Source organism: Ictidomys tridecemlineatus, chromosome 2, assembly GCF_052094955.1.
Source record: "Ictidomys tridecemlineatus isolate mIctTri1 chromosome 2, mIctTri1.hap1, whole genome shotgun sequence".
In the NCBI taxonomy this organism is placed as follows: Eukaryota; Metazoa; Chordata; class Mammalia; order Rodentia; family Sciuridae; genus Ictidomys; species Ictidomys tridecemlineatus.
Genome location: NC_135478.1, coordinates 152903435 through 152925984, shown reverse-complemented (window position 1 = coordinate 152925984; position 22550 = coordinate 152903435). Strand labels below are relative to the sequence as shown.

Sequence of the window (22550 nt, the reverse complement as noted above, 5' to 3'; positions counted from 1 at the left end):
GTCTGTTCTAGACATTTCATATAAGTAGAATCATGGAATTTATGGTCTTTTGTGGATGGCTTCTTTTATTTAGCATTAATGTTCTCAAGTTCTTTCCATATGATGACATGATTAATACTTCATTCCTTTTTTATGGATGAATAATTCCATATTGTGGACTATATTTTGTTTTTCTCATCACTTGGTAGATATTTGGGATTTTTTTCCCTGTTGAGAATCATGAATAATGTGCTGTAAACATTTGAGTAGAAGTGTTTGTGTGGATACAGATTTTTCGTTTCTCTTGTGTATGTGCCTTGGAATGGAATTGCTGGGTCATGTAGTTTAACCATTTGAGGAACTGCCAGGCTGTTTTCCAAAGTGACTGCACCATATTACATTTCTATCAATGGTATGTAAGAGTTCCAATTTCTTCATATTATTGCCACACTTGTCATTATCTGACTTGTTATATCCAATTGTAGGATTAAAGAGGGATCTCACTGTGGTTTTGACTGGAATTTTTCTGATGATTGTTGATGTTGAGCATCTTTTCATGCATTTCTTGGTCATTTGTATATCTTTGGAGAATAGTATCTTTTGTATAAAGCACCAATGGTTTTGAATTCAAATTTTTTTCTGTTTTTTTTTTTCCCCCCTTGGTTATTTCTGTTTTTGGTGTGATATTGAATTCATTGTCAAATCTAAGACCATGAAGAATACTAATTTTCTTTTGAGAGTTTTATAGTTTTTACTCTTCAGATCTTTAGTCAACTTAGGGTTAATTTTTTTATGTGGTGTGAGGTAAGGGTTTTGTCCAACACCATTCATTTATTGACAAGACTATCCTTTCTCCCATTGACTAATCTTGGTACCCTTGTCAAAAATAATTTACCATAGACATATGGGCTTATTTCTGGACTTTTAATTCTATTTTATTGAACTTTATATTTATCTTTATGCCAGTATCACACTGTCATGATTACTGTGACTTTGTTATAACTTTTGAAATCAGGAAATATGGTGTCTTTCAACTTTGTTATTTTTCAAAATTTCACCTACTTAGCAAGACTTTCACTTTTATGTGACTTTTAGCATCAACTTGTCTGTTTTTATGAAGATGCTAGAAGAGATTCTGATGAGAATTACATTGAATCTGCAAATCAATTTGGGGAATATTGCCAAGTTAACAATATTAAATCTTTTGACCAATGCAAATGAGAGGTTTGTCTAGTGATTTAGATTCTTGCTGATTTTTTGTCAGTGTTTTATAGTTTTTAGAATATAATTTTAGCATGTTTGTTAAATTTATTCTGACTTTATTCTTTTTGCATATTATAAATGAAATGGTTTTCTTGATTATTCATTCTAGTTGTAAAAAATAAACTTTTAATATATTGATCTGTTGGCCTAAAACTTTTGCTAAATTTTTCATTAGTTCTAGTAGTTCTTTTTTTTTTTCAGTAGATCCCTTAGGATTTCTATATGTACGTTTATGGTATCTGTGAATAAAGATTTTACAATTTTCCACTCTAGAGAGAGAGTTCAGTTTCTCTCTCCCCCGCTCTCTCCTTCCCCTCACGTTAATTGCCTTGTCTAGAACTTTGAGTACAATGTTGAATAGAAGTGGCAAAAGTATACATCCTTGCTTTGTTTCTGATCTTAGCTCTGAGTCCCTTTATCAAGTTAAGGAAGCATCTTTCTATTCCTATTTTGTTGAGTATTTTTATTATGAAAGGATATTTGATTGTGTCATGTGCTTTCCTGCATTTGTTGTGGTGATCATGTGCTTATATTTTTATTTTACCAATATGTTACATTAGTTGATTGTCAGATATTAAAGCATTTTGCATTTCTGGAATGTATCCAACTTGATCATGGTATATAATTCTTTTTATATGTTGTTGGATTCACTTTGATAGTATACTGTCAAGAATTTTTACATCTATACCCAAAAGAGATACTGGTCTTTGGTTTTCTTTTCTTATAATGTCCTTATCTGGTTTTGGGAATAGTAATACTGGCCCCATAGAATGACTGAAGATATGTTCTCTCCAGTTTTATTTTTGAAAACATTCTTGAAGAATTGATATTCTTTAAATGCTTTCTGGAATTGACCAGTGAAGCTCTTTATCTTGGACTTTACTTTTGGATAGTTTTGATTACTAAATCAGTCTCCTTTCTCATTATGGATTTATTCTGATCGACTGTTCCTGAGTCAGTTTTACATTTTGTCTCTAGAATTTGTCTATCTAGTAATTCCTTTATAATTCTTTTTATTTTTGTAAGATTGATAGCGATGTCCCCTTTTTCATTTATGATTGAACTAATTTTGAGGTGAGCCTATATATCTAATGAAGCTGTTGAATCTCCCGATCCTCTTTTGTAATAATATTTACTTGTTGAGACACCCTTAGACTTGAACTTATTCAGCTTCATTGTAAATTGTCACTTCCTGTAGGAAGAGATTTGGAACTCTCTGATGGTGTGCTTATCTCTTTCTGGGCAAAATTTGAGTCATGGCTTTCTAGCTGGTGGTTGAAAGATGGCACATTTCTCTCTGAGTGATACCCTGTTTTAGGAGCTGAGTGCATGGTGGCAGGGGTAGCAATAGCCTCAGGTCTTCTCATCTTGCCTCTTCCAGCTTAGAAGCTCCAATTTATGAATTTTGAATGAAATAGCTTACTGTCCATTTAGGTCATAGATTTTTCATCTTGTCACATCCAAGGTAGTGCCTATGTTCCAGGGTTGGGGCTGATGGAAAAAGGGAGTCTCAAGATTTCTCAGCCACACACTGACTAGAACTTAGTCACAACAGTGGGTAGCTGGAGGTAGGATGAGAAATGCTGTATCCTGCTCCTTCTGGGGATATAGCCCTTCAGCTAAGAGGTGGGAGGAAAAGGAACCCTGTTCTTGGCTGCATCTGTTTCCTGTGTCATTAAGATGGGAGCAAGAGGGGAAGGATTGAGTCTTGGTTCAAAAACCATAGACTTGTGGTTGCTCTTACCAGTTCTGTTAGATTTTCTTGAATAAACGTGTGTTTACTGTTATTTGTTCCTAGAAGGACCATTTCCAGAAACAAAAATGGTATTTTGTTTTATAATTTTTACCAGTTTTGCTGGCAAGCAGATCCAAGGAACTCCTCCTCACACTGTCCTGCTGGAAATAAAATTCTGCACCTTATACTTTGAACAGGAGTTAGCCATCCTTTTGATATTTCAGAGGAGAATTTTAAAATGTCTTAAAAAGCTTAAAGAGATTATTCCCCCAAGGTGAGAGCCTGTGAGGGAAGGAACCTGAGGTCCATAGTAGCCGTAAGCACTGAGGAAGTTTACAAGTTTTTATAGCAATTTTGTGTTCAATACACAAACCCGATTTATTTATTTTATTTGGTACTAGGAATTGGATTCCAGGGTGTTTAAGCACAGAGCTACCCCATCCTTTTCATTATTTTATATTTCAAGACAGGGTCTTGCTAAATTGCTAAAGCTGTCAGTTGCTAAGGCTGGCCTTAAACTTGAGATCCTCCTGCCTCAGCCTCCCAAGCCTCTTTGGGATTTCAGGTATATACCACCACACTTGGCTATTTTTTCTTTAATTGAAATCTTTCTGACTTTAACTGCTGTTGTGAGATTATGATTAAACAAACCTATTCAGAAAAGCATCATGTAATTATCTTGATTCCCTTTTAGTTTTTCATAGTTATAAACTTAGTTTTGAAAATGTCACTATTATTTGGTTTTGTTTTTTGGCAGGAGCAGTAATGAACCTGGAAAAAAGAAACAGCATATCTGTCATATTGAAGGATGTGGAAAAGTTTATGGCAAAACATCTCACCTCCGAGCACATCTTCGCTGGCATACTGGAGAAAGACCTTTTATATGCAACTGGATGTTTTGTGGTAAAAGATTCACAAGGAGTGATGAGCTTCAGAGACATAGAAGAACCCATACAGGTTAGTTGGTTTATTTTAGTAGGACTTGTATGTTTTACTTGTTTTTTTTTTTGTTTGTTTGTTTAATACTTAGCTAACCTGTTGCTAAAATGTCCATCTGTCAGATTAGAAATATGCAAATGAAGAAGAAAGAATTCACTTTAGCAATTATATAAAAACAGACATTTGGATTTTGATCTTAGAAGTGACCTTCATTAGTTTTGTTTTACCTTTACAAATTCAGAAAATTCATCAAGAATAATATAACACTACCCAGTTCTCACTCAGAACTGACAGTTGTTGATATTTTATTTTCTGAGGGGCTAGGAAAGTGAGACGCTGAGTTCAATCCCCAGCACCACAAAAAATAAAAAATTATATTTAGTAAAACAAATCTCTTTCAAAGTCAATATTGAAGACAACAGCTCCAGTGAATTTATTAATGTGTTAAAGTTTTTAGTGCATCTCTAATACCTCTACACAAATTATTCATGATTCTCTATATAAAATAATGTTTTGTGTAAATTAAAAAATGTTCCATAAATATGTTTCAGTCATAATTTTACTGTTTAAAAAATTATTCAAGCACATATATGTATATATTTTCAAGTATGTGTGCCTTAACAGCTATGTAGTATTCTGTCACATGACTGTACCATCTATATTAATTTATTTCCCAGTCTGTTGAGGTTATTGTTAGTTTTTTTTTTTGTCACAAACTTTGCTGCTGTGAATATTCAGTGAACATGTGGAGAATTGTATTACTGGATACTAAAGAATGTGTATATGTGGTTATGCTAAATAATAGCTAAAAGATCTTCACAGTGGCCATTACAATCTCTACTCACTAGTAGGCGACTTGCATTAGTTTCCACTTTGCTGTGTGCTCAGTTGTTAGCAGCATCAGGGCTCAGAAGTTTTTATCTACAATGGTTTCTATTTTTTTTTAATTTGTATTTTTCCTAATTATCAGTGAGATCAATCATCTTTTCATATGTGTGTGGGTCATTTATATATATTTTTTCTGTTCATTTTTCTTTTTCTCGTTTGTCTTTTGAATTGTTTTCTATTATTCATATTATATGTTGCAGATTCTGTATTTCAAACCTTTTTTTATTGTGCTATACTTTGTCATGCAGAAGTTCTATAGTTTTATTTAGTCAGATATAGGTCTTTTGTGTTTTGCTTTTTGTTTATGAAATTTTCTTCTTTCCTAGGATTTTTTAAAGTTTATTCAAACATTTTCTTTTAATGGCTTTAGTTTTCTTTTTATTAATTTGGCCTTTTAACAGTCAAGGTTTTTTGGTTTATTCAATCAGTTCTTTTTTTTTTTTTTTTTTTTTGTATGATCAAATGAATCAGGGCTGCAATTTTATTCCTCTTCCGTATGGAAAGTAATTCCTTTTTTGGGGGGGGTGGGCATACTGGGACTGAACCTAGGGGCCCTGAAGTATATCCCTAGCCCTTTTATTTTTTCATTTTGAGATAGAGTTGCTAAGTTGCTGGAGGCTAACCTCAGACTCTTGCTTCTCCTGCCTCACAACCTTCTAAGTCACTAGAATTACAGGATGTGCCACCATGCCCAACTAGGAAGTCATTTATTGTCTACTCATTCTTTCTCTATTGATCTGTAATAATTATCATAGGTTTATATTAGGTCTTAACATCTGGGAAAGCAGTCCCCCCACGTCTGTCTCTCTGTCTCTCTCTCTGTCTCTCTCTCTGTCTCTCTCTCTCTCTCTCTCTCTCTCTCTCTCTCTCTCTGTCTCTGTCTCTGTCTCTGTCTCTCAGAACATTCACTCACTCTATTTAGAACATGCCTGTCATATATCAGTATTTAACTGCTGAACAAATTAGTTTAAGTAGATTATTGAATTAACCTTAACTTATACCAAGTATATGTGGAACAAAAGGAGGACAACTGACTCTTTTTCTTTTGATGGCAGGGAACTGGGGATTGAACCCAGGAGCACTCTACCACTGAGCTACATCAGTCCTTTTTTATTTTAAGACAAGTTGCTGAGGCTGGCCTCTAACTTGTGATCCTTCTCCCTCAGCCTCCTGAGTCAACTGAGATTAGAGGCATGTCCCATGTCTGGCTTAGAGCTAACATTTTTTTTAATCAATTACCATTTATTAGATATTTTGAATATGTTGATTATAGCAGCAACTCTATGAGATAGAAATTAGCTCCATTGTACAGTCTCAGAAAAGAAAAAATATTAAATGCCAAATTATCTGATTTGACATGCACACATAGTAGTAACAACAGTGAGTATTAGTTTATTGGCCCAATCCCTGGAGGACTTAGTACTAAAGCAGTGAATTATAAGTTTTTTATAAAAGTTTTTATACCTTCCTGTATTTTATGAACTTTTAATGCCAACTCACCCTTGACATTGTCAACTATGATGTGATTAAAATTAATTCCTTAATAATGTTGTATCTTTTGTGGGAAAATTATCTGCTATTTATGTCTACAGAAGAGGAATGTTGTATTTCCACCCTGGAATAGCAGTAAGAAAGATTAAGGAAGTTGAGAAAAATTACAACTTTGATGTGGAATCTCACACTGTGATTGCATCATTTTGTCCAAAAAGATGATGTGTTTATAAAATCCTGATGTGCTACGCATCTACATTCACACGGATATACAAGACAGGTTTACTAAAGGATTTACATGTACATATGCTTTCAAGTTAAATATTAACAATTGTTAATTATTTAGGCCATCTCTTTTTAAAAAATATGATTCATGCCATCATCATCATCTACTATCTTGATAATTGAGAATCAAATATACATTATGCATGTTTATTGATACAAATGTCTTAAATACACCCTATCCAAAATTGCTTTTTTTAAAAATTTTTGTAGTTGCAGATGAACACAATGCCTTTGTTTTATTTATTTATTATTTTATGTGGTGCTGAGGATCGAACCCAGTGCTTCACACATGCTAGGCAAGTGCTCTGCCACTGAGCCACAGCCACAGCCCCCCAAAATTGTTTAATTAAAATTTGTTAGGGACTAGGAATATAGCTTGATGGTAGAGCATTTACCTGTCATGTACAAGGCCCTATCCCAGCACCATGAAAAAAACAAAACTTAGTAACTCAAATAGTAAACTCAATATCAGCATACTTACAAATGTTACTTTTTAAAAAGATTTTAACATAGTAACTTCTACATGTTTACTGAGTTTGTTGAAAACAAAATGAAGAAGTTGTAGATGTGGCTCAGTGGTACATCCTTTTGCCTAGCATGTGTGAGGCCCTGGGTTTGAGCCCAACACCACCAAAAAACAAACCAACAACAAAAAAAAGTGTATGTGTGTGTGTGTGTGTGTGTGTGAGAGAGAGAGAGAGAGAGAGAGAGAGAGAGAGAGAGAGAGAGAGAGAGAATACCTTTTGGAATAACTGTTGAGTGTTAAGTTGAAAGCCTTTGACCATCCAGGGCAAGAACCATTTTATTCAGTGTTTAACCACTACTATCAGTAGAAACACATTGAATTACTATGAATGAATAAATGAGGTATTTTTAGTCACTGCTGAATATAGTGAATGATGTATTTGTTTGGAGGAAAAAATGTAAAGGTCTTCAAAATGATACATGCATGTAGTGTTTAAAAATCAAATCCTATAAAGGAGCTTATAATTGCCTGGATTTCAATCTCTAGCACTGCAAATATTTTTAAAAGATTGTTTTTTAAAATTACATTCTTCTTCATTTCATTAATTATTCTCTTTTTCCTCCTCCTCCTTGTTGTTGTACTAGAGATTGAACCCAGGGGTGCTTTACCACTGAGCTACGTCCCACTTTTTATTTTGATACAGGGACTTGCTAAATTGCTACAGCTAGCTCCAGGCTTGTGATCCTCTTGCTTCAACCTGCCAAGTAGCTGGGATTATGGTTATTCACCACCACACCCAGCTAGAAGATTATCTTTTCAAACTTTATATAGGCCACACATTATCTCTTGATTTACCCCTCTACAATATAGATATTACATTTCTGTTCTTCATTTTTTTATCCTCTTAATTTCATTCACCTAAAAGGTTACCCTCTCTTTCTCTTGAGGTTAAAATGCTTATATTTTCATCAATAAATGCTAGTCTGTTTTTAATAGCTTAATTTTTTAAAGTTGAAAATTATTTAATAATTACATTATGATCATATATGTACTGTTATTGTTTTCTTCATATTGTCTTTAGTTTCTCTAGAGTTTCTACCTTTTTTTTGTATTACCTAACTTTATCACTTTTGCAATTATTTCAAGTTTTCAAGAATAGAATCAACTTCATTCATTTTCTCCATATTCTGGAGATTCCATGTTTCTGATTGGACATGGACTGATTGTGTCGGAGTGCAGCACAGCTGTAATCATGAGATCTTTCTTGCCTGCTATATGGTTTAGATCTCATATTGGTTCCAAAGATCTCATCATTTTTCTTGGTTTACTCCTTTCATTGCTGGAAAAATATTCTGAAATGCTTCCTAATCAAGAAAAGAAAGGGATAGTGATTTTGTCTGAAAACTTCTTTATTTTGCTTTTCCACTTAATTTGATTAATATAGTGTTCTAGATTCAAAATCATATTCCCTTAAAACATTAATTGCATTACTCTGTTGTCTTTTTGCTTCTGTTTTACCAATTAAAAATCCATTGTCATTCTCTCTTGGTTTTTTTTTTTTTTAAAGGTGATGTGATTTTTTTTTCCCCTACAACTTTGTTACTTTTTATTGGAATAATTTTATGCTTAATAAAGTTGAAAAGATAATGTGAAATTTTTATGTATTCTTTATGAAAGTTCCCTTGATGCTAACTTCTTATTAACCACAGTGACTTATGAAAACTAAGAAATTATCACCATACTGTTAGTTAAACTACAGACTTTGCCACAAATACACTTCTTGTGTTTAAATCTAGAATAACACATTGTATTTATTTGTCATGGTGCCTTAGTCTCTTGCAATCTTTGGGATTTCCAAGTTCTTTTCTTATCTTTTATTGTCATTATACTTTGACAAACAGTAGGTTAGGTATTTTGTAAGATGTTCCCTAATTTGGGTTTATCTAATGTTTTCTCATGATGAGACTAAATTATTAGACTGAATTAGATTATGAATTGTTGGAAAGAATATCAGAGGTTAATGCCTTTCTCATGTCATTGTATGAGGTGGATACCCAATGTAATTATGTCTTACCAATTTTTTTTTTTAGTTGTAGATATATACAATGCCTTTGCTTTATTTTTATTTATTTTATGTCTCTTTGTTCTTTTATTTTCTGTGACATTCTTTAGTCTGTCATATATTTCTATTGAATTGTTTTTTCATTTCCAACAATGTCTTTTATTGTTCATGTTTTTTATTTTTTATTTTTATTTTTTTTTACTGCTTGCTGTTTTCATAAGATGGATGCAGGTGCTTGCTGTAAATATAGTTTTTCATATGTCATTCAATATAGTTTTTTGTCTCTGTCCAGCTTTTTCTGAATTGTACAGTGAAACTTCTTTTTTATTCAAGTTAATCATGATGATTAAAGAATATGTTTAAGTGAAAGATTATGAAAACTTTATTATAGGCTGGTCACTTTCATTGTAAGCCTCTTGCATGGGGCACTGTATCAACACTGGAAGATGTCTAATTAGCAAAGTTCAATAATATAACCCAAACCCAAGTAATGTTTCTTTAGATACATACAGATCCTCAAATATTTTGCTCCAATTTTTATTTATCCAAAAATTGATAATAAGACTTATATTCCATGTATAGACTTTTTCTGTTTTATACTCTTTGTTTCCTTCTCACCATTTTGAGTCCCAGACTCTTACAGGTTTCCTCAGAAGATAGATTGCCTCTCTTCTACAACATCTCTTCTTTGATAATCTCTGTTTTCATTTGCAAAAGTGTGACACCATCATTTTGTTGATAACTTCGTTTTCTATTTTTGTCGTAGTAAATATTTAACCTGTTTTTTCTTAACCTTCAAGATTTACCGTTACTTTTCCTGTTAATTGGGAAATAGTACAACAATGTGACCAAGTCACATTGTCTATAATACATATGTTGTATAGATGTATATATTTAATGTGTTCATGTGTTAATGTAGTTTACCTTTATGAATATTTTATTGTAGTTATCTTGCACACTTACTATACTATTAGAAAACTTTCACTTTTTAAGAAACATCTTTGATTTTATGAATTTAATTTTAAGTTCTGTGATTTGAAAAAAATGGTTATTTCACACTGATGTGTTTGGCACATGCATGCCTAATGTTTATTTTAAAACTTAAAAAAAAAAAAGAAAATTGGATCAAAAATAAGAACTCCATCACTTGCACTGAAATTTCCCCCAGTATTGTTTATATAGATGCTTCAGAAGTTAGTGAAATGGTCCAAACTGTTGTCTTTTAGTTCACTGTCAGCCACAATGGATCAAGCTGTCTGCAGCCTGTCAGTGCCATTTGATTACACTAAAAACTCTGGGGTATTAGTCTGTTTTCTTAAGCATCTGAATGACAATAGTGAAAATTAAACAATAACTGGCAACTGAGGAGTGAAATCAAACTTGTAAAATAGTGCATAATATGGGTGAGTTTCAAAGGTGTTTTTCACCAGTGTTTCTGATCCTGTGGGTGCTGCATAGGTATAGGCAAAAAACATTACTGCACAACTGGCCTTTTTTTTTTTTTTTTTTTTGGTACCAGGAATCAAATCTATAGAGGCTGTACAACTCCAGCCTGTTTGTTTGTTTAAGACAGGGTCTTGCTTAATTGCTTAGGAACCCATTAAGTTGCTGAAACTGGCTTTGAACTTGTGATCCTTCTTGCCTTATCATCCCTAGTTACTGAAATTTTAGGTGTGTACTGCCACATCCAACAGAAGACACTACTGGAGAAACTCCTGTATCTTGAGAGAGAAGTAAGAAAAGAAAATTAAAGAAAAAAATCTTAAAAGGAGCCAAAGGAAAATAACACACTTTACATATGGGGGAACAAAAATTTGAATGATGGCAGATTTCTCCTCAGAAACTTTGGAGGCCTGATAAAGAAAAGATCTGTCAATTCAATATTTTATATCCAATGGAAATATCCTGAGTAACAAAAGCCAAGTAAAGTTATTTTCAGATGAAGGAAGACTTAAAAAGTTTTTGGCATCAAATTTGCTGCAAAAGAAATGCTAAGGAAGTTCTTCATGGCAAAAATAAATATTGCTAGAGAGAAACTAGAAGGAAGAATAAATAATAAAAATTAAATGTAACTCCTATAAAATATCTGATACATTATAGAATTAGATAATTCTATAAATTAAATTAGAATACTAACTATTAAAATAATACAAAATATGGGGCTGGAGTTGTGGCTTAGCAGTAGAGCATTTGCCTTACACGTGTGAAGTACTGGGTTCAATTCTCAACACCACATATAAAGAAGTAAATAAAATAAAGGTACATCAACAACTAAAATGTTTTTAAAAATCCAAAATTAAAAGGAAAGGGGAAAGGAAAATGAAAAACGAACAAAAAACAGATAATAAGGTGATAGACTTAATTCTAGTCAAATCAATAATTATATGGTTTAAACATACTAATTAAAATTGTCAGATGACGTTTTTTTGTTTTGTTTTAGAGGAAGGCCCCACTGGTGATTGAATCCAGGGATGCTTTACCACAGAACCACATCACCAGTCCTTGTTATTTTTATTTTAAGACAGGGTCTCACTAAATGACTGAGACTGGCCTCAACTTTTCCTGCCTCAGTCTGTCAAGTAACTGGAATTACAGTCATGCACCACTGCACCTAACTATCAGATGGCCTTTTTTTTTTTTTTAATGAACCAACTAATTATACTCAAAAACTCACTTTTAAATCTTATTCCAGCAAAGTTCATATTTTATTCAAGTGTAGATGAAGCCCAACATGGAGCCACATACTTGTAATCCCAGATACTCGGAAGGTTGAGGCAGTTCACAAGTTTAATCCTAGTCACCAATTTAGCCAGAACCTGCCTCAAAATAAATAAAAAGGGCTATGGATGTAGCTCAGTGGAAGAGCAAGCACTAAGGTGCATGTAACACAAAGAGAGATCATGTTCTGTGCTATGAACACACCTTAACAAGTTAAAAAGAACAAATATCATTCAAAATATATTCTCTTCATCAGTGAATGAAACTACAAATCAAATAAAAATATCTGGAAAATCCCCAATGTTTGGAAATTAAATCACATATTTCTGATTAACTGATGGATCAAGAGGAAGTCTAGAGGGAAATTAGTAATTTTGTTTTCAACTGAATGAAAATACAAATACTAAGACTTATAGGCTGGGTGCAGTGCCACATACCTATAATCCCAGTGGTTCGGGAAGCTGAGGCAGGAGGATTGAAAGGTCAAAGCCAGCCTCAGTAGCTTAGTGAGGCCCTAAGCAACCCAGTGAGACCCTGTCTCTAAAATAAAATTTAAAATTGGCTGGGGATGTGACTCAGTGGTTATGTGTCCCTGAATTCAGTCACTGGTACCAAAAACAAAAACAAACAAAAAAAAAATGTGTAGGATTCAGGTGAAGTGATGCTTAGAGTGGATTTATACCATTAAATCCTCCTATTAAAAAAAAAAAAGGAATGCCTTCAGTCAGTAAACTGATATGCTTTCATTGTAGGAAACTAGAACATGAGCAAATTAAATCCAAAATAAGAAGTTAAGAAATAATAAAAAGCAGAAGTAAATTGAAAATAGAAAAAAATAGAGAAATTTAATCAAACCAAAGGTGGAATGGATAGACATCATTATCCAAAGTACATGTATGAAGACACAAATTGGTATAACATACTTTATATACGACCAGAGATATGAAAAATTATACTGTGTATATGTGTAATAAGAATTGTAATGCATTCCGCTGTCATTTTTTTAAATCAGCTTTTTAAAAAGAGATAAAACTAGTAAGTCTTTTTAGGTAGACTGTCAAGAAAATTTACCAACATTACTAAAGACCCAGTAAACATTAAATGAGTAATAAAGGAGTGCTGAGCATAACTCTGCTTTCTAAATTTGAGAATCAACTCCTTAAAAGACACAAACTACAAATACTTGTTCAACAAGAAATAGATAAACATGAATAGTTCAATATTTGTTAAAGAAATTGGATATGTACTTTAAAACTTTGACCAAAGAAAACCCAGGTCCCAGATGATTTGATTGTCCAATTATACCACTTAAGAAAGAAATATCAGTTCTACACAGTCTCTGAAAATTTATGAGGAAATACTGTACAACTCACTGTGCAAGGCCCACAATGACCTAGCAAAACCAAAGTCTTCACAAGGTATAAAGGAGAACACTGCAGACCAATATCAAAAGTTTAGGTATCAAAGTTCTCAACAAAATGTTGACAAACTAAATTCAGCAATATGTAAAAAAGATAGGCTATCATAACTAAGCAAAGTTTAATACAGGAATTAAAAAATGTTTGAACATTTGAAAATCAGGTAGTATAATTACTAATGAAAGAAAAAAATCATTATTACTTAAATACAAGTAAATATTTGGCAAAATTCTGCATTTGTTCTTATAAAGAAGAGTTGAAGAAAACATAACACATATACCAGCTTAAAATAGCATGCTTTATTATCTCAGTTTCTTTAGGTCAGAAGTCTGAGTGGGCTCAGTTGATGGCCCTTCTCAGCATCTCACAGAACCAGAATCCAGGTGTCAGCAGGGCCACATTCTTTCATGAAGACTCTGGGAAAGTATCTGCTCCAAACTCATTCCTCTTGGCAGTTAAATTCTGCTGAGGGCCATTACCAAGTAGGAATGACGCATCGAAATTTCCTTGCCAAGCGTACCCCATGCTGCTTAGAGGACATTCGATGGGACATTGCATGCATGCTTTAATAAGGTGACCTTGCTCAAGGACCAAGGCAGATCGGGGTTTAGAGCTGATCAGGTTTGAGGAAGTAACCCGCTCCTTGAGTTTAAGGCGTTGCCAGTTTAAGATAATGAGTTTTAGGGAAGTTAGAGGTTGAAGATTATTGCTGGGATTAGGGTGTTCCTGCTGCTTGTTCCCATTGAGTTCTCGTGAGATAAAAATGGGATTTGGAGAGAGCCTCGTGGAGTAGGTGAATTGTGCAGGAGACGGCAGAATGCGATTGTCCCTGGACCTGTGTGGAGGCGGTGTGAGAGCTGGAATAAAGAATTGCTGTTTGAACCTACAAAGCTGTGTGGTGGCTCGTGATTCTGGTGCCAAGCCGAGTCATTGGCAAAATTCAGCTTTTTGCAGTGGTAGGACTAAGATCCCTTTTTCCTTGCTGCTTGTCAACTGAGCTCCCAGTGTTTGCTTTTAGAGGCAGACTACCCATATTTTTTTTTTTTTTTGCAGTCTTGCCATGTGACCCCATCCAGTTACTCAGGTCAGGTCCCTCTCACACTTCTAATCCTCTGACTCCAGGTAAAGTAAGTCCTCTACTTTGACCAGCTCATGTGACCAGCCAACTTAGATAATTCAGAACACTCCCCCTATATTAGCTCTATAAGCTTAGTTACATCGGCAAAGTCTCTTTTACCGTGTAACACATTTATAGGTTTCAGGGATTGGATGTCTTTATAGGATCATTCTCTCTACCATAGTAACCAGTACCAATAGTTTTGATAATTAGATGCATTAATTATAAAAAGTAATCATATTGTTAATAATTATAAAAGTAATTGCCAAGGCCAATGTCTCGGCTTGGCACCAGAATCACGAGGCACTCACAGCTTTGTAGGTTCAAACAGCAATTCTTTATTCCCGCTCTCACACCGCCTCCACACAGGTCCAGGGGCCAACACGTTCTGCCATCTCCCGCACAATTCACCTACTCCACGAGGCTATCTCCAAATCCCATTTTAGTCTCACGAGAACTCAACGGGAACAAGCAACAGGAACACCCTAATCCCAGCAATAATCTTCAACTTCCAACTTCCCTAAAACCCATTATCTTAAACTGGCAACGCCTTAAACTCAAGGAGCCGGTTACTTCCTCAAACCTGATCAGCTCTAAACCCGGATCTGCCTAGGTCCTTGAGCAAGGTCACCTCATTAAAGCATGCATGCAATGTCCCATCAAATGTACTCTAAGCAGCATGGGGTACGCTTGGCAAGGAAATTTCGATGCGTCATTCCTACTTGGTAATGGCCCTCAGCAAGTAATTATTAAAAAGATATCATATATACTTAGTATAAGCACTATAGTATGTCCTTGAGTTAAAGTATACTGATAATGTTTGCTGAGGGTGGGAAATTTAGAAATTGACAAAATAACTTACTTCTCTGTGGAAAAGGTTAATGAACTGAAATGAGTCATTCTCTTAATGAAAAGAATTATACAACATAATTTGTACATATGAGATTCTAGGAAACTTTTCTTGCTTAAGATTAACTGGATGCCCACACCACTGAGTAGATGGGAAATCCTAACACAAACCACATCACCATTATTTCCCTTTTATCTTACCATTTGCCACTGAGTATCTGAGCGCTAGAATTTCTTTGGGACTGATAGCTCTACATGGTTACAAGTAACTCTCAAGAAAAAGGAAGCTTCTTAAAGTGAGAGGCTCACTTGTTTATTTTTCATATCAGCAGTGCCTGGCATGTTGTAGATAATCTACAGACTGTTATTGAAAAATTACTGAGTTTATGAATATCACAATTAATACATATTTGTTAAATGGCCATTATGTACAGGTTGATCTCCAGCTATGTACTTATGAATGATTCCATGTCTTTAGGCTATCACCATCTGATTTTGATAATTCACAGCCTTTGTTGCTATAAAGTAACATCAGTCTTTAGTTGCACTCTGGTAGAATAGTATAAAGAATTCAGACTGTAAATCTAATACATGGCATGACTCTCAAGCAAATTAATTTCTGAAACTCAGCTTTTTCATATATAAAATAAAATATAAAATCAGATGCTGAAAATTTTTCCAGTTTTAAAATTGGTTAACAGATTTTTTTTTCTTTTAAATTTTTCTACTTCTTTCCCTCTCTGTCCCTCTCTCATGGTGGTGGTACCCTGTGGCACACTACCACTGAGTTATACCCCCTCAGCCCTTTTTATCTTTTAATGTTGAGACAAGGTTTCACTAAGTTGCCTAGGCTGGCCTCAAATTGTAGTCCTTCTGCCTCAACCTTCCAAGTAGCTAGATTGATTACAGGCTGTACCAGTGTGCCCAGAACAGTTTTTTCTTTTAAAGAAAAATAAAAACATTGAATAGGTAAAGGAGTTCAAGATTGAGCCTGAACTGCATTTAATATTTTCACCCTTACCTAAATGTCATCTGTATTTGTAATATTCATATCCCTTTACTGCCTTTTAGTTTGAATATCTTTTAAGAATTCATCTAATTGTTTACTATTTCAAAAAAGTAAATGCAAACATACAACGGGAAAATATCTGATTGGACAAACTTGAGCTTATAGATTTTGTCTTGGTATGTCAAAGGTACATCCATAAAATGAAATCAGCTAAACTGAACTTTCTTATTATCCAAGTTCTGACAGACTGGAAAAACATCACTTTGTTTTATTAACTAACAATTTTAGAAGCTAATAGTCACCCATTTTAGATATGAGAATATACTAGTTAACCATATTTTTAATATTCCTTGTCCATTTTACACAAAAATAAGATGACCTTTTTTTCTTTTATAGTTAACTGTTTTTATTCCAGAGAACTGAAGTAGTTCTACTAGGACTGTCTTACATTTTGAAGAGTGCATGTTTGTATAAGTGCATGAAGATCCCTTTGTATAATAGAAAGTAATAATATTTTTCTGTGAAACCTAAAAGCTTTATTTAATTTGAAATTCAGCATGTTCTTGCTTCCCATTTTTACCTTGTGAAAAACTCAATACAATATTAAATTCCTGGCTTACTTTATTTAAAATAGTTCTAAAATATTTCATGCCTTGGGATTAAAACTAAAACTCAAGTAACAGTTTTAAAGATGAGTAGACATGATCATCTATTAGAAGCATTCTTTTGATTGGGGAAACTGAGACCCAAAGTAGTTTTTTCACTTGTTCAGCTTTTATTTCTAGTTCATAGTAGAACCAAGACTTTAACTTAAGTATTGTATTCTCACTCACTGATTTTTCTCCTGTAGGACTTGTTTGATGGCATTTTAAAATAAAAACAGAAAACATTGTGCTTCTAGGTAAACTATACAAAAAAAAAAAAAATCATACCATAGAAAAAGTATGGTATGACCAGAAGAGAAATTATTGAAAATTACAGTTTTATTTAAGTAAAATGTATATAACTTCATTTACTGTTTTTCCTTATAGGTGAAAAAAGATTTGAATGCCCAGAATGTTCTAAAAGGTTTATGAGGAGCGATCATCTCTCCAAACATGTCAAAACGCACCAGAATAAGAAAGGAGGCGGGACAGCTCTTGCCATTGTTACCTCGGGAGAACTGGACTCATCTGTTACAGAGGTGCTTGGCTCCCCAAGAATTGTCACAGTTGCAGCCATTTCTCAAGATTCGAATCCAGCAACACCCAATGTTTCAACCAACATGGAAGAATTCTGAAAAGTTATTTATAACAGAGACCTCTAGTGCTGCACTTAAGTTTACACACCTTTGAAAATCTGGAAATGGGCTGGTCAAGTGGATTACAGAGTAGGAAATCATGTTTTTATTCTTGGCTTCTTTAAGTATTCCAGGGTTTTGGTTCAACACATAAAGTGTTGAATTTTTTAAAATACAAAAACAAACTAATATACTGGAAACAGGTAGAAAAGTATTTCCTCCATACTATAAGTTGTAGTTATTTGGAAATATGTATCACATAACCTTTAAACAGAATCCTCCCCTTTCAAAGATCATGTATTAATATGTTTAAAAAGACCTCAGTAGTTTGCAGGCTGGACCTTAATTGGACTTATTTTCTTTGAAAGTACTTTGTTATAAATTCAGGCAGTAATAATTTACGTGAATTTTTTTCCTCTTTCTCTATAGCACAGAAAACAGATAGTTAATTGATGATAGAGATAATATTATATTTCCTTAGCTTGATTTTTGGAAAATCAACTCAAAATAGTTTTGGCCGTCTTTTCTAAATGTTAGAAATCCTTCAAAAGTTGAATTAGATAAGTTCCAAAACAATAATCTGAGATGTATCTCAGATCTTTATTACCACTACATTATAGTAGTGTGTATGCAGACAATCAGTGAAATCCAATTACTTTCTCCATTTTGGAGACACAGGAACTTAGAGCTAAATCTTAGGTTAAATTTTAGGTTGAAACCTTAGGAAAATGCTGGGAAGAAAATGGTTAAACAACTCATAATAGCTTCAGAAAAATAAAATGAAGCAACTTAATGTGCATTGTTTTAAAGTTAGGATTGATTACATTCCTAACCCTAGGTTGAACCACAAAATTTCATTTTAAATGTTTATATTGGACATATTTGCATAGATTATAAATCATTTTGTAGTTTCATATTCTGTAAATATGATTTATGTTGACAATGTGCAGAATTCTTTATGCTTTGACTTGGTAGCCAAAGAAAGAATTATCACACTTTTTTCAAAGTCAGCAGAAAATTATTTTTTAACTACACTATAATTTTTTGTTTTCCTTTACTAAAAATTGGCCATTCCCATTTTGAGTACCGTGCTAGAAGGTTAATTAGGAATTTATATCACAGTAATGTCTTCATATTATGTCAATAACTGAATTTTTCCTAAAGTCTACACAGACTAATAAATATATAAGAGATATATTATGAAGCAGAAATTATTTTTGAAGAATCAGAATACATTACAGTCAAATAGTGACTAAAGAAAAACGTATTTCATCGTTTATGCAAGTATCTTATAGAAAGGGGTCTTATTAGGAAAGATGGCCAAAAGTTTCATATGAAAAAAATTGGATTATTCTGGTAGCTTAAGCATTAGTAAGATGCTTACCGTTTTTAAAAGTATTTACACAGAATCAAAAATAACATTGACCATTTAAAAACTAAAGTTTTTACCTGCTTGGTTTATTAACATCATTGGTTTGGGGACTGTTTGAATATAGGTACATGTTTTCTTGTGCATTCTCTTATTATTTCAGGAAAAGTACTACTCATGTGAATTCTCTTCCAAAATTGTGATGTTTCTTGTATTTTTGATGAAGGAGAAATACTGTAATGATCACTGTTTACACTATGTACACTTTAGGCCAGCCCTTTGTAGCGTTATATAAAACTGAAGGTCTTTTGTGCTTTCAGTTTGTATAAAAAAGCTTTGAGATTAAAGGAAAAAAAATTTTTACACTGTGGTTATAAATTTCAAGTTTCTTAAAGCTTTTGTAGACTTGTAACAAAGTCTTTAAATTTTAGTTGGATTTTGTAAATTGTTTTGTATATTTTATTTAATGTACTCTTAACAGCTGATGTATCTGGCTTTAAGACATCAGAATCAGTTTGTTGTTTTGTTTGGTACAGAGGAGCATTTGGTAGTGTTCATTTTAATTTTATTATATAGGAGCTGAAACATCAAATATATATTTTATCTATCATTATGCTACACAATCAGTGCTATAAATTTTTTTATGCAAGAAACTTTCTTAATGTTTTAATCATGTTTCCTCCGAGTGACACTTTTTGTTGTTGTTAATACCAAGTATGAGTACTCTGAATCATTATTCCATGAACCAGTTTTAATGCAAACCCATGTATGTTCATCAGAGATGGAAGTTATTTTTAATCAACAATAAGACCTATTATAAATTTATCAAACTGAATCTGGATAGCTTTATAGCATATAAAATATATTAATTTGTGTTAGCAGGTGCACATTTCACCACTGAAATTAGAAATATTTTGACAGTCTGTTCTGCATAACATTCTGAGTCCACTTTTCTGTCTATAAGAATCGTAAATTTCAATGTCCTTTATTTGACTCAGTGGGATATAGCTGTTATAAGTAATAAGGCACAGATGTGCAGTAGAGTCTTGTTTAATGGCATTTCACTGTTCATTCCCTTTGCCACCATTATAAAACTTTTCTTTATTGTAATTATCAGTGCAAAGCTATGTATTTATCATGGTAGAACTCCAGTGTTAGAATAGTTTTTTCTTACAGTATACTTTCTTTGGTTAGGTTTGTGTATGTGTTGCTGATTACATTAGAACTTGATGTTAAGTCATTATTTATCACACTCTCATGAGAGCAGTAATAAAAGTGTGTAATCTAGGAGAAAAAGTTAATTTGTCAAACTTAGATAAGCATGATGTTTAGGTCCTATTTTTCAATTTTATAACTGTTTTATTGCAACAATATTTGTATTTAAGTCTCCATTTTAATGCCTTGTGGTGTTTTTTTATGCATGTCACTAAGTTGTCATCCCACATAAATTGATGTGCAGCATAGGGTATTAAATCTACATAATGATTTTAAAACAGAAATAGTTGATGGTAAAATGTAAATGTTTTGCAAAAATTCCTTATAAAAAGTTTCGTAGTAACATTTCACTTGTAAATTTTTTTGTAAAAAAAAAAAAAAAGCAGAAGAAGAAGAAAATGGAAAAAAAAGAAAAAGATGAATCCAGGAAAAAACCTTGTTTCCCATATCCTAGAATTTAGACAATTACTCTGCCAGCAAAGCCTCTGGGGCTGTAATTGACATTTTTACAGTGCTGATTTGTATAAAATTTGTTTTTTGTGGATTTGGAAATAAAAATCATGTACAAGTTGTTGCCTGCAATAACAATTGCAAGTAACCTATTAAAAATTCCCTTGAGTTTAACATGTTTCATTTAATTATGTATACTATAAAGAAGCAATAAATTGTTTGAACTATCAACCTTTTTATCACAGTGAACACTGGAAAGTAAAATGCTTCTCACTAGAAAATGCATTGGCAATCCCTCATAATTCCTGGTATTCAGATGTGGTCACCATTTCTCTGAACATACCGCCAAAGAATACCATTTCAAATTGCATGTTTATTTGTAACTATTGCTTTGAACATGTATGGAAATTAAATTTTGATTTAGAGATACTTTTTATTAAATATTTTCAGCAATAAATGTTAGGGAATTATAGGAAGATCTAAAGCGAAAAAATCATTAAAATATTATTTAAGCTCACAGAAGCACTAAGAAGTAGATCATGTGTATATATGCTACAGAGTCTGTAAGCAAAAACTCTCTTCCTCTTGGGAGAGCCTTGCAGATCTCATGGAGAACCTAACTGACATAATGAAGACTGGTGACTTCAGTGAACAACATCTCCAAGTGCTCAGATAAACAGCAAAGGGGGGCAGGGAACAGCTGAGGGATATCTGGCCAAAAGGAAGTAAACTGGTCCACTGGCCAAGAACTAGAGTCTTTAAATCTCTAGGAATCAGGGTCCATTATAGTGTATTGGGTAAAGAGCTTATATGGCAAAGCCCTAAAAGCATGGTTATATTACTACTTAATGTATGTTCATAACAATGTCTAAATCAAGGAGCAGTTGAATTTATGTCACTCTGCCAAATAAGACCACAAAAAATACATTTTGTTAATAGATTTTCTGTCAAAAACAAAAGTATATATTTCTGTTACCTGAAAAATTTACATTTGGAGGCAACAGGAAGATAGTGTATAAAAGAGTATAATGTGGGCTGGGGTTGTAGCTCAGTGGTAGAGTACTTCCTAGCACGTGCAAGGTACTGAGTTTGATTTTTAGTACTGCATATGAATTAATTAAGTGTCCATCGACAACTAAAATATTCTTTTAAAAAAGGATAGTGTGGGGCTCAGGTTGTGGCTCAGCAGTAGAGCACTCGCCTAGCACATGTGGGGCACTGGGTTCAATCCTCAGCGCCACATAAAAATTAAAGGTATGTGTCCAACTACAACTAAAATATTTTTTAAAAAGGATAATGCAACTAGAAAATTAAGAAAATGTTTAATTTTTTTTAATATAGTAGCAATCTGGCTTTTTAACTTCTAGGAATTTTAACCACACAAGACAATTACAAAAGATGGGATAGCTTTTTGACATAGAACTTTGCTCTAATAAATAGGGAAATTGAAGCAATGCTAAAGAACATTACTTTGTATGTGTGCATGTACGCCTGTATGCAGGGGAGTATAGGATCTGGGCAAAGCAAATCCTCTACCAATGAATTATGATGCCCAGCCCAACACTTCTGTATCCTTGGTGTGGTTTACAATGCCATCATTAAAGATGACTTCAATATCATGGGGGTTGGGGAAGCTTATTCAGTATAGCTTATTATTTACAAGTTCAAATCTTAATCATAGGGGTGCAGAGGCTTCAGATGTGAAATATTTTGTTCCTCAATGAATTTGAATAATGTATTGCAGTATTTACTGCTCGAGGAATAATGTCTGCTTAATATACACACAACCAACTTGTAATTGTGTAGCAGAATGTCTGTGGCTTGTTTTTCCATTCTTTTTTAAAAAGTTTTGCAGATTAGCATAAGCCTTGGGCTCTGCTAATGAAATCATTCATATTTGGATACCTGAGAGTAATCTCAAGTGGAAATAGTGGAAGAAACCAAGGAACAAAGAGAAAGGGGAGAAAAAGGAAGGAACCTACAGACCTGTTTAGAATGCCGAGTTGCTTTCCATGGTG

General features: G+C 33.3%; 1 protein-coding gene across 2 annotated transcripts in view; it reads left to right on the top strand.

Moving 5' to 3' along the window:
• Positions 1-20706, top strand: part of Sp4 (Sp4 transcription factor) — a 63072-nt gene extending 42366 nt beyond the window's left edge. For both annotated transcript variants that reach the window (XM_021728750.3, XM_005328797.5), the window contains exons 5-6: positions 3735-3934; positions 17251-20706. In XM_021728750.3, coding sequence (XP_021584425.1) covers positions 3735-3934; positions 17251-17498 — 448 coding nt within the window. In that variant the 3' untranslated portion in view covers positions 17499-20706. The remainder of the gene's footprint in view (positions 1-3734; positions 3935-17250) is intronic.
• The last annotated feature ends 1844 nt before the right edge of the window (positions 20707-22550 follow it).